The sequence below is a fragment of the Colletotrichum truncatum genome (genome assembly GCF_014235925.2).
Source record: "Colletotrichum truncatum strain CMES1059 chromosome Unknown Contig_0001, whole genome shotgun sequence".
Taxonomy (NCBI): Eukaryota; Fungi; Ascomycota; class Sordariomycetes; order Glomerellales; family Glomerellaceae; genus Colletotrichum; species Colletotrichum truncatum.
In genome coordinates this window covers 7,826,806-7,844,459 of record NW_027222398.1, presented here as the reverse complement: position 1 = coordinate 7,844,459, position 17,654 = coordinate 7,826,806, and the positions used below count along the sequence as shown (strand labels likewise).

The following is a 17,654-nucleotide window of genomic DNA, read 5'->3' as shown; positions in this document are numbered from 1 at the left end:
GTCTGACTAGTGATGGCCGGCAGAGTTCGCCTGCATTGTTCGGTATGCAGTATATGTGTGCGTTCCCTCCCGCAAAAAGAAACCACGCACAGGAATGAGAAACATGGAAACTGTGTCTGGGACGAACAGAGAACTTGTCACACGATTCAGCCCGTACCGTCTGGAGCTGAGGAAAAGCTTATTGGGGAGTGTGTCCGGGCTGGTCAAAGTTATGGCGACTCGGCCAATGATTCAGTCAAGCTTTCTAGCCACGTGCTCTCAAAACACGTGCAAGGTCTGGGGGTTTGGCCTGGCCTGGCCTGTAAACAACGTTTTTTATTTTTGTTGTTTTTTAACCATTGGGATGGTAATGAATTGTGTTGGGCAATCTAGAAGCGCTTCACGTTTTTCCACTTGTGGGTGGGCAGGATGTTGCTCTTCTTTGACGCGCGGCTCCAGGTTTAGTCTGTTCTCTCAGAAGTGGGATGTGTAGCACGGAGAGTTAAAATACAGGGGTATGTATATTCCGAGGCAAGCGACTTGGGAAGAAAGGCAATGAACCGGATGCAAGAGAAGAATAGTGAGGAGAGGTTGAGGAGGAGAAATCTTGGAAGGCATTTAAATGACGTTCAATGTCGGCTTCCGGACATTTGGTACTAATGTCCGGAGACAATTCGGCGAGACTATCCGGCCGGTACGACATGGGACCCGGGCCATTCGTCCGGCCTCCGGCCGAAGATGTGCGGAATCTCGCACCAGCGGTGCTTGACCCTTACTCGATTTCGACCACCCCAGCACGAATAACCGGGTCGCTTGCCTAATTAGGGATGCTTACTATCTCTGAACTGTTGACGGCCTCTTGGATCTGTAGGTGTTCGGTTCACGGATGTTAACGCCGTGGTGGTCTTTAAAGACCGGTGGGCTGCTGTTGTCAGGGAATGGGCAGGATATCATGCAGGCGATCCTTCGATACATGGGGTGGGATCGCATGTGTTCCTTTGGTTAGGATATCTTGAGATCAGTGTAGATTAAAAAGCTATAAATATGTAGCTTCTCCGACGTAATTGCCCTCCACGACAGAGAGACAAACAGACAGCATCATCGAGCACATTTATCAACTATATTGTAACCAGGAGTTTCTGTGAAAATACCTTTCATCATGTCGACCCTCGAGCCAATCGTTCTATACGGCCATAGTATACTTTCACACCATTAATTGAGCCACTATGTAGCTAACGTGAGTCTCAGGTTTCGCTCCCAAACCGGTGAAAGTGGCCATGATCCTTGAAGAGCTAGAAATCCCTTATGAGACGGTGCGTGGCTGTCGTTTTTCATCTCTACATACGTACCCTTCAGTATGACAATCAATCATGAAAGGCCGCTGACTGATTCACCGGGCAGGTCACGGTCGATCTTACCAAAGTGAAAGAAGAGCCCTACATCTCCATCAACCCCAACGGCCGGCTCCCTGCCATCAAAGATCCTAACACGGGCATTACTCTGTGGGAGTCGGGCGCCATCATCGAGTACCTTGTCGAGCAGTACGACACCGACCATAAGCTCACGTATTCATCAACACCCGAAAAGTTCCTGCTCAAGCAATTTTTGCACTTTCAAATGTCGGGACAGGTACGTTCAATTTGGTCGTGTCACTCCTAGGCATCTCGTCGTACCATGTGAGCACACAAGCTCTTGTACTGATGAGTTGTGGTGGAACAGGGGCCATACTTTGGCCAGCTAGGTTGGTTCAAGATGTACCATCCAGAAGACGTGCCGAGCGCCAAGGAGAGGTACGAGGGGCAGACTGTAAGAGTTTTACATGTCCTGGATTTCGTGCTGAAGGGAAAGAAGTATCTCGTTGGAGACAAGGCGTATGTTGCCGTGCCTCGCCCGTCTGAGGTTTCCATGACGTCTAACAACCGACAAATCTAGGACATACGCTGACATCGCCTTCATGTCCTGGGACTACGTGGCCCGGCTCTTGCTCGGAGAGGCGTGGAACGAAAAGTATGCCATCAACTCCAAATACCCCGACTACGCCGCATGGGTGGAGCGAATTAGGGCTCGGCCAGCCGTAGCTAAGATGGTGGAGGTTATGGAGTCGGAGAGGTTGAAGGAGAGGAGTGGTTAGGTGTCTTGACTCCTCGTGCCTCGTTGCTAGTGGTGGCTTCTTGAAAGCGCAGTGCAAGCATTGGAAGGTGACATTCGAAAGTAAGCAAACATGCCGAATATGGTAGCTTTACCTACTCGGCAAATTCATCCTCATATATCCCGATCACATAATATTCAGACATACCTCGGGTAAGCGGTTAACAACATCGTTGCAAGTAAGCTCTCTGCAGAAATGAATTTCCTTTTCCCAAGGTTGAAAGAACATGTATGTAATTTCTTCCCTGCGTCATAACACATTGTCAATTACCGCTAAGACACGGCTCCCTTCATATATACATGCCACATTATGCCACCGGCAACAATCCAGCGCAAGATCTCTATTCCGAGATTGAAAAGAATAAGCGCCAGGGTGCCACCCGGCAAGCACGGCCGTCTGCCGGCCAACTAATCCTCCCAAATAGCCACTTTCGCTCTCTCCGTCTCCTCCTGCCTCTTCCTCTCCGCCGCCTTCTCTTCTTCCCTGCGCTTGCGCTCTTTCTCCCGAATGGCTTTGTCGTAGGCCTTCTGCTCCTCCGTCTGCTTCGGCACCTTCACGCCAAGGGCGCTGGCAATCATACGTCTAGCAACAGCGTCTGTCTTTTCAGGCCGGCGTGGGCCGGCGCTGCCGGCACCACTTGGAATAGTCGCACCTGTGGCATCCGTGTTGCCATAAGGAGGGAAAGACTGAGATGCCGAGTTGTAGGTGGGAGAGATTGGGGTTGGAGGAGGGGCCTTTGAGCCATCATCTTGGGATTTGACTTCCTCTTCATCCTCATCGTCGTCAAGGTCCTCATCTTCCCAGGAGTCCACAACTGGCTTCTTGGTCTTGGCCTTGGTCGTCTTTGCAGAGGGGGGCGTAGACTTCTTCTCACTATCGATTGAGAGCTTGGAGAGAGAGGACGCGACGTCTGACTTGAGACCGGAAGGCATGATGATTTGATACGTGCGAGACGAGATTGAAGTATGTGTGTGAGTGCGTGAGATTTAGGTTGATGTAGATGTCCTAGCAAGGTGCTGCTTGGAAAGAACAAGACGACGAGGTGTAAAGACCCTGGATGCGGTCCCGTCGGAACGCGAGGGTGGGTGGATAGTCCCGGGAGCAGGGAAGAGCAGATCAACGGGTAACGGGGGTACGAGCCTCCGTAACGTCACGTCAGGGGGGAGATAGGAAGGATCAACAGGGTGAAGCGCTAGTAATGTGAAGGTGCAGCTTGCAGCTGGGACTCAAGTTTGAGTGAAGATAAAAGGGTGAATGAGTTGATGAGGCTTTGTTGGATAAAGCTCTTGAATATCGGGATGCCAAGAGAAAAGGACGAAAAAGGAGAGGGGTGAATTTGAATTCCTAAAGCAGGTTATGGGATTTGAAGTTGGAGTTCAGCTGTGCTAACAGGCTAAGTAACGGCTCCAACATTAGACGGGATGGACTGATGGAAGAGCCTGAACTCTCCTTAATGCGGGGTGTTTCCTTCCTTCCCCACAGCGAGTCAGTCTGTGTTGCCAGACTACGAGACTGGAGTTGGGACAGTGTCAGGGCTAGAGCGCCACGAAGTACTGTTCTGCTGAATAAAAGCACGGTACTGTTTGCAGAGATTGCAGTGTAGACGGACAGTACGAAAAACCATTTCCGTAGGCTCGCGGATGGTTAGCTGCCCCTCACCAAGCGGACGCAGCTTAGCTTCATGCCCAACCACTGCGGTACGACTACCACACTATACCACTCTCCAGGTCGCCGGCCATGCATCTGTGGAGAACCCTTTCCGCGATGCGCTGGCTGGCTGGCCGCTGGTAATGCAAAAAAACACGCCGCCCCGCCGGATTCCGGGGCCGATGTTCTTCCAGGTTCCAGAGCCACCAGTCAGGTGGGGCCGTGACACCTCCTGTCAGTGGCCAAGCAAGCGGCAACGTCAGTGCTCGGCTGGCTAAGCAATGATTTTTCTGGTGATGTCGTTTACTCTTTAGCCCCCCGGCGTTCTCCATAATAGCTAAAAAGGCTCCTCTTGACTCTCTTCTGCCACTTTGTATTTGTAAGGCGTCAGGAGGCGATGCGCACCGCGATCTAGGACGAAAGGTCCTGTACTCTTGCACAAATAAATCATCAGAACGTCTCAATTGTTATTATAGCCCGTCCCTTTTTTCCAATCAGTAGCTTTTTTTTTCCCCCTCCCACATATAGCGGCCGAACCTTCAATTCGCCTTCGGCCCTGTATTACCCGACTACACGTGCCCGCGACCGGAGCTTCCTCACTGTTGACTCTCAACCTCGTTCGCCAGCAGGATGGTGATGCGATCGAGCCTTCCGAGGCGCCTTAACCTCGGTCGCTCGGCCAATTTCCTCAGACGATCCTACTCGACCCCGAGCAGGCTATCGCCCGCGAGTGCTCCGAGGTGTTCCGCGTCAACCTTCGACCGCCTTCTCCTCTCCGCCCCCCGGACCCAGCGAGCCGCTGCCCAGTTCTCGACCTCGACATACCGCCTAAAGGACGAAGACAACAGCTTCTTCGACCGTGCTGTTGAGCCATTGTCCGAGGAGGAACAAAAGGCCAACCTTAAGCACCAACGCGAGCTCGAGGAGAAGGAGCTGACCGAGGCGAAGAGCTCTAGCTCCGAGTCATCCGCCAAAAATGAAGGCTCGGGAGGAGCACAAGATGGAAAGGCCGGCAGTGCGGCGGGCGGCTCATCGGCGGGCTCTGGAGGTGGTGACGACAAGGGCGACGGCAGCGGCCGTAGGGGACGCAAGTCCTCGGACAAGAGCTTGCAGAAGCCCGTCGTGCCGGACGTGTACCCCCAGGTTCTGGCCATCCCCATCGCGAAGCGACCGCTGTTCCCCGGATTCTACAAGGCTATCACAATTAAGGATCCCAATGTAGCCGCTGCCATCACCGAGATGATCAAGAGAGGCCAGCCGTACGTTGGCGCGTTCCTCTTCAAGGACGAGAACCAGGACGAGGACGTTATCCGTAATGTGGATGACGTCTACGACGTTGGTGTATTCGCACAAATCACGAGCGCCTTCCCCATGCATGGGGAGCAGGGCAGTCTGACAGCAATTCTGTACCCTCACCGCCGTATCCGTTTGTCCAGCCTATTGCCTCCTGGAACCGAGGAAAAGAAGGCAAGCGAGGCCAAGATCGAGCCCGTCCCCGAGCCGATACCCCCGAAGCCCACAGAAGAAGAGGCGCAGGCAGATAAGAAGGGCGATGTCGTTGCAAGCTTTGAGGAGAGTGCCGTAGCACCCAAGCCGGACCAGGCCGCCGAGAAGTACGAGCCCACCGCCTTCCTTAAGAGATACCCCGTCAGTCTCGTTAATGTCGAGAACCTGACCGAAGAGCCTTACGACCCCAAGAGCGCCGTCATCCGAGCCGTGACCAACGAGATTGTCAATGTCTTCAAGGAGGTTGCAACCATGAACAGCCTCTTCCGGGACCAGATCTCGACATTTTCCATGAGCCAGTCGACCGGCAATGTCACCTCCGAGCCCGCTAAGCTTGCCGACTTTGCTGCCGCAGTGTCTTCGGGCGAGCAGGGTGAACTACAGGAAGTTCTTTCCAGCCTTAACGTCGAGGAGAGAATGCAGAAGGCCCTGATTGTTCTGAAGAAGGAACTCATGAACGCCCAGCTGCAGTCCAAGATTACCAAGGATGTTGAAAGCAAGATTACTAAGCGCCAGCGCGAGTATTGGCTGATGGAACAGATGAAGGGCATCCGGCGTGAGCTGGGCTTGGAGTCTGACGGAAAGGATAAGTTGGTCGAGAGGTTCAAGGAGAAGGCTGATAAGCTTGCGATGCCCGAGGCTGTACGCAAGGTGTTTGACGACGAGATCAACAAGCTTGCACACCTCGAACCTGCTGCCTCTGAGTTCAACGTGACTCGGAACTACTTGGACTGGCTTACGCAGATTCCCTGGGGACAGCGCAGTGCCGAGAACTTTGGTATCAAAAACGCCATGACGGTCCTGGATGAGGATCACTATGGATTGAAGGATGTCAAGGACCGTATCCTGGAGTTCATTGCAGTGGGCAAGCTCCGCGGTACCGTTGAGGGCAAGATTATCTGCTTTGTCGGTCCTCCCGGTGTTGGAAAAACATCTATCGGAAAGTCTATCGCCCGCGCCCTGAACCGCCAATACTACAGATTCAGTGTAGGTGGTCTCACTGACGTGGCTGAGATCAAGGGTCACCGACGTACTTACGTGGGAGCTCTGCCGGGTCGTATCATCCAAGCCCTGAAGAAGTGCCAGACCGAGAACCCCTTGATCTTGATTGATGAAATCGACAAGATTGGCCGCGGCTACCAGGGTGACCCGTCTTCTGCCCTGCTTGAGTTGCTCGACCCTGAGCAGAACAGCTCCTTCCTGGATCACTACATGGATGTTCCCGTCGACCTGTCCAAGGTCCTCTTCGTCTGCACAGCCAACATGACCGACACTATTCCGAGACCCCTTCTTGACCGCATGGAGTTGATCCAGCTGTCTGGCTACGTTGCCGACGAGAAGAAGGCCATCGCCGATAGATATCTCGCCCCTGCCGCCAAGGAGGCCGCGGGTCTGAAGAACGCCGACGTCAAGCTTAGCGAGGAGGCCATTGAGGAGCTCATCAAGTCTTACGCTCGTGAGTCTGGTGTTCGGAACCTCAAGAAGCAAATCGAGAAGGTTTACCGGAAGTCCGCTCTCAAGATCGTGCAGGACCTCGGCGAGGAGGTACTCCCCGAGAAGGAGGCTTTGACTGAGGACGGCAAGGAGGCCCTCGAGGAGTCGGAGAAGAAGACTGAAGCCGCTCGTGAGACTGGTGAGCAGCCGGCCGAGACCGCCGCCACCGAGAAGCCTCGTGTCGCTCTCAATGTCCCGGACACTGTTCACGTTACCATTGGCAAGGAGAACCTCGTCGACTACGTCGGCCCCCCCGTCTTCACCTCTGACCGGCTCTATGAGGTCAACCCTCCCGGTGTTTCTATGGGTCTTGCCTGGACTCAGATGGGCGGTGCCGCCATGTACGTCGAGTCCATTCTCCAAGCCCCTCTGCGGCCCAGCAGCAGGCCCGGCCTCGAGATTACAGGTAACCTCAAGTCCGTCATGAAGGAGTCGTCGACCATCGCCTACTCATTCGCCAAGGCCCTCATGGTCAAGGAGTTCCCTGACAACCACTTTTTCGACAAGGCCAAGCTTCACCTGCATGTGCCTGACGGCGCCGTCTCCAAGGACGGACCTTCGGCCGGTATCACCATGGCCACTTCTCTTCTCTCTCTTGCTCTCGATACCCCTGTCAACCCCACCGTCGCTATGACGGGTGAGTTGACCCTCACCGGCAAGGTGCTCCGCATCGGTGGTCTCCGTGAGAAGACTGTCGCCGCGCGCCGTGCCGGATGCAAAATGATCATTTTCCCCAAGGATAACATGTCGGACTGGCTCGAGCTCCCAGAGGTAAGTACAAGACATCAAGAGAATCATTCACGTGGCCCGAACAGCAAGCTGACATTAGACTACAGAACATCAAGGAGGGCATCGAGGGCAAGCCCGTCGGCTGGTACTCGGACGTCTTTGAGCTCATCTTTCCCCAAGTCGACCGCGAGGCCGCCAACAAGTGCAAGGTCTGCGAGTGGAAGAAGGAGCAGGACGAAAAGAAGAAGAAGGAAAAGAAGAACAAGAAGGACGACTCTGACGATGAGGATGACGATTAGATTCCAGAATAATGGTGGTCGATAGGACTACCTCCGTTACATCCCGCCCAAACAATCCCCCGTCTCCTTTCTAGGCCTCATGCTTACTCCGACGACTCGACCCGACCGGCCTCTTTGCACCCTTTGACGACGATCCCGCCAGCCATGGCGGCTCCGGACAAGGGTTTTGTGCCCGGAGGTCCTCTGAAGGGGGAAGGGCCAGGCGAGAGAGGTTGCGGCGCAGGCGCGGATGACTGGATGGACGTTCTGGGCAAAGAAAAGAGTTTTTTGTCTTCACACAAAACGATTAGACGAACCCGCATAAAGCTGTCACGCGCGTGCTGACACACTTTCAACAACACAGCATCTCTACTCTAGATGATTATCTTTTTTTTTTTGCATCTCGTTTTTATTTGGTTGGCTTGATTGGTGTAGGGGAAGTAAGGTGTGGAAGATGGCCGGGACCGGCCCCTGTAAGAGTAGGGTTGCAAACAAACAACCAATAGCATAGCCCGCGCAGCAACAGGAGGAGCAGTAGTAGTGGTGGTGGTGGCTGAGAGGGATTCGAACAGGGCGACATGTTTGCATAGGATAGCTATTGGGCAGAGAGACACTGTTGTACATTATGGTCGTGAGCCGTGCATAGGGCACTCGGCGAATAACCACATATCGAGGCTTGTTCCAAGACGCGGTTCGTAGAAAAGAAATCTTGTGGTGCATAAACAATTGCGTCAGTAGCATTGCAGTTTCGATTAGTTTTCCGATCGAGGGAGCGGCGTGACCTCCAGTCGATGCCATCCGAGGCGAGCAAAGTGGAATAAGGAAGGAAGGCCCAATATACCAGACATAGACCAACTTACCGTAAATGCTGACGCCTGCAGATGGAGTCGGCCTGGCCACTCTTGGGTTTCTAGGGCCACTGCAATTTGACGTCGTTGTCATGCCGGGCTGGTGCACGCATTGTTTATAAGCCAATTCGCCGTAATGGGACTGGAGCCCCGAGACGATCCAATGGTGAGATGGCCGTCTTCTGGGTGCTGGAGTACACGACGGCCGCCATTTGTGATATATGACAAGCTTTGTTGTTCAACACAAGTCTGATACATGGTTACATATGCCGTGTGCCTGACTGTAAACCAATAAGTCATAGTCGGCTGTTTCGATATCGAGACGTACACAAATTTGTGCGGTTGCTGACGCTTGGTGTTGGAAGTCAAGGTGATAACGAGATGGTGGGGTTTTTCTGACGCTATTCTTCAGGGTCTAATCCGGTAGCAGGCCCATCCACCCCCGCGGGATCGGTGGGGTTTGCGGGAAGACACTCGGGTCGGCTGGGATCTGTCATAGGGGCAGGCGGGAAGACCCTAGCATCAACACACCAATATCTTTCTGTGCCGTTTTGTCTCGCCACTGATCATCGATCTCGAATCTCTCAAGCCGTATGCTATTACCATGTTGAAGACGGGAGATCACCAGACTTGTAATTGGAGCTATCGCCTATCGAAGGATGGCTATGCCTGCTTCTAAAGCTTGAAGCAACCGTTAAACGTGGTCGAGATTGGAAGAAGGTATTGCAGCGTTTATGCTCTTAGGAAACCGCAGCCTGCTGGAAACAGCAAGGCCCTGCTATGGTATCCATCCCAGCGCCAATAAAGCGAGAGTTCGCCTGGTATCCTAGTGAGCATAATGTATATGCAAGCCATGCGTACAGGAGAGCCTGTCACTGACAAGGCAGCCTCACTATTTGGGCTGCGTCGATGCCTAAATGCAGCCAGCGTGGGATAGTGTCCCCTAAGCCCGGCCATTGACGTTGACAGGTAGGCAGGGCTGACAACCTGAGGCATACAGTCCTGAACGACATATTCCATTCTGAAAAAAAAAAAAAAAAAAGCAACAGCGGTTTAGCTGCACTGGATACTAATTATGCCGGGGAGCTGTTTCTAGGACGAGCAGGGGTCGGGGGTAAGCAAACAGCCTTCGGAGCCTGAACCCGTGGAGGAGACGCTGTATTGCAGCCGAGGGCACCAACCTCCAGCAAGGTGATTCTTAGTGAGACGGGACCAGTTCGTTTCGTCTATGCATGAAGGTGCGATGTTGCCGTTCCATCATCTGTGACGCAACAACTAGCTACAGTTGTTACCTTGAACCTTGCGTAGCGTTAGGCTGTGGACGGTTAAAGGGTGGCTGATGGTGGAGTGCTGATGGCGATGTGTTGGCTTCCCAGCTGTGGGTGGAATTTTTGGGTCGTGCAGATGACGGCCTTTCCGCATAAGAATAGTAAGCACGTGGGTATTCCATCCCTTCGTTTCTGTTTGTACCTCTAGAGCAGCCTTCGACGTCGAAAGGCGAAGAAGGCTCATCACTTGTGTAGACTTCGCGCAGAGCATGTCCTTGGCCGGAGGCTGGTGAGCGGAAGAGGACTGTTAGGCGCCATCATTTGTGAGATATTTATGTCAGAATAGGAGGATTCAGGCTGTTAGTGCCCTCCATTCGGCTTTAGAGAAGTTATCAGAGTCGGTTTTGACATGACTGACACCAGCGACTGGCGGACAAAAAATAGCGAACTGGCAAAACCTCAACATACCTATTTGGACAGTTCGTGACTCCTCGAAGGAGTAAAACTGGCGCCTCGGGGACCCGGCTTTGGCCGCCGTCACCTACGAAAATAGGAGCAGCAGGTGCGCAATCGGACAACAGGCCCCAAGCCCAGATCTCCCAGATATGCCGCGGGCCCCTGAGCAATTGAGTCACTAATTGGTGGGCACCGGGCTTGGGGACCCATTATGACATGCCCCTGTCACGGGGCATCTCGAAACCACTGTCTGCCTCTGATCATCTTCTAGCCACCCATGTCACGACCTATCTTGACGTGTGGATCAAAGATGACAACAAAAGGGCGGTCAGTTGCCAGTTCTGGAGTTGATTAATGTAAAGGGGGCTTTGCAGCCACGAGGTGGATGTTGGCAGGTTTGTAAGAATGTCTGGATGAGAGCCCAACGAACCCAATTCCCACAAAAGTCAATGTCCAATTGCGAGGGGAGGTTTGAATTTTTCAGGTTGTTGTACTCCATACATGAACAGGAAGCCGCTAAAGGTGTATGGAGAAGAAGACGTATCCATTGTCGTGAAGGTGGGCGGCCTCGGGCAGGGGGAGGATAACAGCGCTGGAGGCATTGTGTTGCTAAAGGCCTCATGGCATTCACCCAATGAATGTTGAAGATGAACGGGCCGTTGCAGCCCAAAAGAGAAACGTGCCTTGCGGATGCCTCTCCTCAAGACAGATAGAGAAGGAGTGTACCTGTCAATGTATAGGAGACACACACTGTGATTAGTCCTTAAACCCCCCTCACTCTTCCCCGACAGGCCCACAACTCCAAACAAAAAAGAAGAGCGGCCACTAAACGCCCACACAGATGGGAAAGGAGAGGGACAGCGCATCGAAGTTAGGAAAGCCCCACCTCCATAAACGGTCAAGCTCCTAAGGTCGCACCCTCCCGCTTAGCGCGAGTTGCTTACAGCTACAGTACGACACAGCAAAGAAGGTAAAGCCGTTCGACTAGTGGGACCTGACCCAACCTCACCTCACCTTGGGATGGGGGTATCATAGGGCAGGGTCAGGTACAGCCATCAGTGCCCAAGTATAGTTGCAAGGGAATGTACATGTTGCAATATACGCACCGGTTAAGGTGCCTTAGCGTCCGCTGTTTTCCTCTTGTCAGCCGTAAACTCTGCACTCACTGGCCGTTCCGTTCTTTTTTTTTTTCTTCTTTCCGAAAGGAGCTCAATTCTCTCATTCATCCTCGTACTCTTCCGCCCGCTCCATCCATTTGAAAGGCTCACGAAGATCGCCGTCCCCGCCTGACATTTCTATTGGTCTGTGGTTCTTTCGACAAGGCCTCATGCGGCACCCGGTTTCTTGCAGCACAAGAAACATGACTTTGTCTTAGCTCCAGCTCCAATCTCCAGCTTCTGCTCCCTCTTCGCCTCAGTCGCTCCTCCTGCATGCATGCACAACTTGGGATATTCCGCTGCGGGAAAAGGAAAACGGTTCCAGAAGCTGAAGCTGAACCCCACGAGACAGCCGTCCAGGGCAACGGTGCCCCTCCCCCTCCTCTCGGAACCCCCCGGTCATTTGTCTCTTGTTTTCTATACAAATCAGACGGACGCTCGCCTCATCTAGTCTACCACGCGTAGCCATCACGCCCTCACGTTCGCACTTACGTCTCTTCCAGGCAAGCCCAGTGAGGCCCGACTTTCGATCTGATCCAGCTGTATATACCCTACATCGGTACATAGCTCGACTGTCGACATCAACTGTATTTATTCAATTCCAAACCATTCCTCTCTGGCCGAAACCTAGAGCGACAAAGCTCGACTCAAGCACCGCACTGCATAGCCCCCGTCTAGAGGTCAGGCAAATCATATCTCTCCGCCAAGTCGATCTGTCGCCAATACAGCCCCAGGCACACGCCGCCATTCTCGACTGCCTGACTATTGTCCAAAGTGAGCCCATCCGGGGTTCTCGATATTTGAGAACCACCACCCAGCTCTCTCAGAACGCCCCTGGATGACAACGCATACTTCGCAGCTAGCCTCGCCTGCACCAATTATCTGTCAATAGCCTCCGACTTGATTCTCCCAATTCCTCAAAAAGGCATTGCGAGTCCTGGCCGATGCGTCGTTGTTTATTCGTCCCTGTCCCTCTCGTCTGACCATGGTCGACTTCTTCGACATTTCTTTGCGCATACCCGTCGTCTTTCGTTGCAGCATCTGATGTCCTGATTTGCCCCGTGGCTATCTGCGCATTGCCCGCCACCCTCGAGTTGCAACTAAACGTCCGCAAAAAGACACCCGCCGTCATTCTTGTCTCGCCTTCCCCGCGCTTCACCACTTCCCAGTCGCTGCAAGCCCAATTTAGCTCAGACCCGGTACCGAGACTGGCCCAAACCAGGCTTGAGGTTGACCGTCTTTCCCTTCAAGGCTTATCCTTGTCCCCCCGCCTGATAGCTCCGGGACGTGGTTCGCAAGCCCATCCATAACTACTATACTTCCCCCATAACTATACCGCCCAGAGCCTCATCTCTCACCGTCCTGTCAAGTTCTTCAAGGATCCGACAAAGATCTGACATCAGCGCAATTCCTCATGGCGCAAACGAGCGTCTCCTCCATGGAGCCACCGCCGTCGTCGGCGAACCAACCCGCCAACACGAGCTTTCTTCGTAAACTCTTCGGACGAAACAATGGGTCTCCGGCTTTAGGTGCCGTCGGCCCGTCCCACGCTAATGAGCCCGAGCCCGAACCCGAACCTGACTCTGACGACCCGCAACACGCTGAGCTCGGGCGCCGAGTCTCAAGACAGGTCGTGCCCGGACTTCCTCGCGTACAGACCTTCAAACGTCAACAGTCGGAACGTAGAAACAACCTTGCACCCGTTGAGCCCTCGCCGGCAGAGAGGCGGGCCCTGTCAGTAGATAGACGCGTGCAGCCGTCACGAACAGCGTCTCAATCTCAGACGTTTCCCCGGGCCAGCGCTCCGGACTTCTTCCAGAATGCCTCTTTCGAGGTTCAGTCAGCTCCGTCTGTTCCGGCTAGCCCTATTGAGGGCAGGACCGACGGAAGTCTAAGTCAGATGGTAGCTCAAGTGGCAGAGCCCGCAGTTGAAGAGTATCAAGGGCCTGACATCCAGTCAAACTCCGACGCGCATTCAGTAACGACATCCCAATCCCAGTACGACGCCATGATTCATGAAGAACTCGAGACTACTTGGATTCTCAACCTCAGCATGCATTTCCGGGACAAGTCCAAACGAGAAAAGTTCTTCGTTACCTATCGAGAAACACCTACCCTGTGGCGTCGGGTGACTATCTCACTGGACTACCGTAATGCTCCCGACGGCTCACTTGAGAAGGACTTACTACACAACAAGTCGCAACGCGACAAAAGCTCCAAGATTTATGAAGCGATCAGGGATAGCCTACAGGATATACAGTTTTACCCATCCGTCACCAACCTCAAACTACAAACTACCGATGGCCGGCTTCATGTTCATGTGGTGGAAGACGTAAATGTGCGTTCCAAAACCTAACAAAGCCATGTACTTGCTAATTCGTGACAGGAAATCATTCAATACCCCACCGTCCGTCAAGTGCAGCATCTAGGGTGCCGAAGGATTAAAGAACGAGACATTGAATTCGACTCCCATATGTCTGGCTTTGTGTACAAGGTCTGCGTTGGGGGCGAAGTACTTATTAAGAAAGAAATCCCGGGACCTGATACTATCGACGAATTCCTCTATGAAATCAACGCCTTGAATCGACTACGGTACTCGCGCAACATCATTCAGTTCTACGGTGTCGTTGTCGACGACGACGATGAACACGTTAAAGGGCTACTCATCAGTTACGCCGTCCACGGTGCGCTCATTGATGTGATTTATGATAACCGGCAAGAGTCAGAGCTCGGTCTGCCCTGGCCAATCCGTGAGAAGTGGGCACGTCAAATCGTACAAGGCCTGGCAGACATCCATGAGGCCGGTTTTGTCCAAGGCGACTTCACCCTCTCGAATATTGTCATTGACTATGATGATGACGCCAAGATCATCGATATTAACAGGCGGGGGTGCCCTATGGGCTGGGAGCCTCCAGAAGCAACCCCGCTCATTGAGAGCAACCAGCGTATTTCAATGTATATCGGGGTCAAATCTGACCTTTATCAGCTCGGCATGGTTCTGTGGGCGCTGGCAACACAAGACGATGAGCCTGAAGCTCAAGGGCGTCCTCTGCAGCTGGGAGAGGAATGCATTGTTCCAGCCTGGTACCGCGAGGTTGTGGATATTTGCCTTAGCGAAGATCCACGGTCACGGCCACAAGCTTCTTCGATCTTAACACTGTTCCCTGAAACGGATGATGTCCATGATATTCCTCCTTCCATATCAGTGGACGACGGCTATTCCATGCAAGAATACTTCGTGGACGGATATCAAGGCAATGGCCAGGCGAGGGTCAGGACTGTCCAGCCGTCCCAGGACTGGTCATATGTGAACATGGGACATACGTACGTCAACCCCAACATGGGATACTCGCAAGATCCCTACTACTACACCAGAGGCCGATCGCCCCCAAGTCCACTGCCAAGTCATTACGGACGCTGCGACTCTCCCAACATGGGCCGGAACATCTCAGCGTGGGCGGGCGCTAAGAATATTGCGCCGTCATACAGCGACATCGGGGTGGACGAAATCGAGGAGCCGAAGAGTGCAACGCCGACAACAAGCAAGGATTCTATCGCGACGCCAGAGCCTCTGGAGGAAGCGAGTAAGGCTATGCAGCGGAAACTGGAGGATCTGCATATGTCCAATGATCTGTCACCTTTGGACGAAGCTGACATGGACCACACACCTATGCAGGAGAACACCAGGCTTGTGGGCGAAGAACTTGCGAGGGTCTTGACTAGGGACCAGCACGCTGAACCATGCTCCTCAGTCGACCCTGTCGACACGCGGCCCACAATGGCAAGCCCCATGACGATTAAAAACGTCACTATCGATGAAGGAACAGCGGGAGTAAATGGTGGCACTAAAGCGAGTGTAGGAAGAGAGATGCTGGCCGAGGAAAAAGAGACAGCAGGGCAATCAGCGCCCGTAGCAAAGGGGGATACAGAACCCAGAGACCAAACGGACAGGAAGAACACCATTTCGAGCGAGGGAGCAGATGCGGTGATCGGGGCTCTGGACACCGAGCACAAGGATACGGCGGCAGAGAGTCTTGTCTTACCACCTACCCGGGATACCCCACCAACAGCCGAAGCCAAGCCGGAGCCCACGGCTGAGACCGTGGCCGGATCTGTGAAATCGCCGACGACGACTGCACCGGGTTCCACAGTGTGGCCAGCAGAATCTTTAGTTGAGATACAGCTTCCAAATACTGAGGAGGAGGCCAAACAGCGAGTCTCCCAGCCGGCTTTCCAGCTAGTACCAGATGAATCCACTGGCACCCACAAGGTAGAAGCACTTGAACTCAAGGGAGTTGGAGCGGCATACTTGGAAACGAATGAACGGATGATGCGGGAGAAGATGTCCTTTGATGATGATTTAGCAGTGGCAAAGACAGCGCCAACGATATCGACAGATGCTCAGAAATGACGGGTGTAACATTACAAAGGAGAGGAGGGCTACGCATTTCCAGGCGACTTTGCATGCGAACACCTTTGTTATCAGAGTATAGGAGGAAATTGTTTTGTTTTGTTTTGTTTTGGCCATGGCAACGGATTTTCGAGCATAGCATCGGTGTAAATATTCAGGAACCATGTAAGTGTAATAGATGGTGATTGGTACAAAATCGACCTATTCAAAGTGGAGTGGCAAGATTGAGAACTAGGACTTGCCCAAATTTTTCTCTACACTACAAGCTCTTCTCCTTCGGAAGAACTTTGTGTGTCCTGGAGGAGAATATGAAGTTGAGAGCTGAAAGAAGGAAACGGTAAGAGGTCGAATAGGAGTCGTCGTATCAATTCCAGAAAGGTGTCGAGGGATACATTTGCTTCACGTAGCAGTTCTAATCTTGCGAAATTGCGGCGAGAAAGCGAGAGGTCAGTCCCAGAATCGAGGCCAGATGTTGTATGACGAGTGAGGGAGCTCGGAGCTTCCAGCTTGGAGCTTCTTGGAGCTTCTTGGAGCTTGGGTGCATCAAGTCATGATCGGCTAGCTCCCGTGGCGAACAAGTTTGGATGAAAAGAGTTTTGGATTGACAGGGCGGGTCGGGTGTGGCGGCGGCGGCGAGGTGAGAAAGAGAGCGCCTTACCGTATTGGGTTAGCACGGAAAGGTTCCAGAATGGCAAAACCATTTCTTTTATCCGTATTTTCCTCGGATGAAAAGGGGCGTGAGGCAAGCCTCAGTGAATCGCTCCCTCATGGATGCTGTCGTGAGGTGTTGCAGTTATCTAATCTCCACGTGAGTAATTACCTGCCACCGCTACCCAGAGTGCAAAAGGAATGGCAAGGAGCAACAAAAAAATCCACCAGAGAAGAACGTCGCTGGGGCGGCGGGCAGCAAGGAAACCTACGATCCTTGCCGTTACCTGCAGCTCTGGGGCGGAGGATTGCGGGGCAGGGTCCTGTTTCTGTTGGGGATGGACCGGGATACCAAAGTGGGATCGCAGATGTCGTCTTTTTTCTCTAAAAAGATCGCCGGTCGGGGAAAAGCGAGGTCATGGGCAGAACGGGCTCGATTCAAACGTGAGTATCACAAGATGGCAAGTCCAGATGCCGAGGTAAAGATGGGTGGGGGTAGATGGTTCCCATCACTGATAGGGCTTCTTCAGATCCTCAACGCAGGCGCCGCCCGTTGTCATCAACGGGTGGGTGGTCCTGAGATCACGAATGGGAATGAATGAGGCAGCTGGCATAATTTTGAGTTCCACGAAATGGTTGTCGCGGCGATAAGGAAGAGCGATAAGTTCCCTGTCGGTGGAGGAACCCTACCACTGTAAAGCTCGAAGGCAACGTGAGACCTCCGTCATTCGATGGAGCTTGAGTGGGGAACATGTTGAGGGAGGACACAGAACGAACCGCCACCGCCGATTCAACTATGTTGGCGCGCTTGTCCTTCGTTATTGAACTGTGTGCTGTCACGCATGATACAGCGGAGCTCAGAAGAGGTTGGTCTTGTCTGAGACAATGATTCGAAGTTTGCGACAAAAGGTCGCCTCAGTTACTTTTGAGGGGTTCCGATTTCACCCATTCTAGCCGACTTGGGGGATAAGCATGGCCAGTTCTCGTCTGATGAAGCGGTAAGCAGTTTGTTGATGGAAACGCCCAGATCAGAAGGAAGACAGATTTGCTGCAGGAACAGAGCTACTGCATGTGGTAAGGCGGA

The 17,654-nt window shown here is 53.1% G+C and overlaps 4 protein-coding genes across 4 annotated transcripts; 3 read left to right on the top strand and 1 right to left on the bottom strand.

The window, feature by feature from the left end:
- Window positions 1-1,138: 1,138 nt before the first annotated feature.
- Window positions 1,139-2,110, top strand: CTRU02_202166 (URE2 protein; the record flags this gene model as incomplete). Its single annotated transcript, XM_070203992.1, has 5 exons — window positions 1,139-1,175; window positions 1,228-1,316; window positions 1,381-1,608; window positions 1,699-1,850; window positions 1,912-2,110. The coding sequence occupies 5 exons, from the start codon at window positions 1,139-1,141 to the stop codon at window positions 2,108-2,110; spliced, it is 705 nt and encodes a 234-aa protein (XP_070062574.1).
- Window positions 2,111-2,535: 425 nt separating this feature from the next.
- Window positions 2,536-3,060, bottom strand: CTRU02_202165 (uncharacterized protein; the record flags this gene model as incomplete). Its single annotated transcript, XM_036719574.1, has 1 exon — window positions 2,536-3,060. One exon carries the CDS (start codon window positions 3,058-3,060, stop codon window positions 2,536-2,538), a length of 525 nt encoding a protein of 174 aa, XP_036588276.1.
- Window positions 3,061-4,405: 1,345 nt separating this feature from the next.
- CTRU02_202164 (Lon protease-like protein, mitochondrial) lies at window positions 4,406-7,803 on the top strand (the record flags this gene model as incomplete). Its single annotated transcript, XM_036719573.1, has 2 exons — window positions 4,406-7,546; window positions 7,612-7,803. The coding sequence occupies 2 exons, from the start codon at window positions 4,406-4,408 to the stop codon at window positions 7,801-7,803; spliced, it is 3,333 nt and encodes a 1,110-aa protein (XP_036588275.1).
- Window positions 7,804-12,925: 5,122 nt separating this feature from the next.
- CTRU02_202163 (protein kinase domain-containing protein) lies at window positions 12,926-15,922 on the top strand (the record flags this gene model as incomplete). Its single annotated transcript, XM_036719572.1, has 2 exons — window positions 12,926-13,849; window positions 13,898-15,922. 2 exons carry the CDS (start codon window positions 12,926-12,928, stop codon window positions 15,920-15,922), a joined length of 2,949 nt encoding a protein of 982 aa, XP_036588274.1.
- Window positions 15,923-17,654: the final 1,732 nt, after the last annotated feature.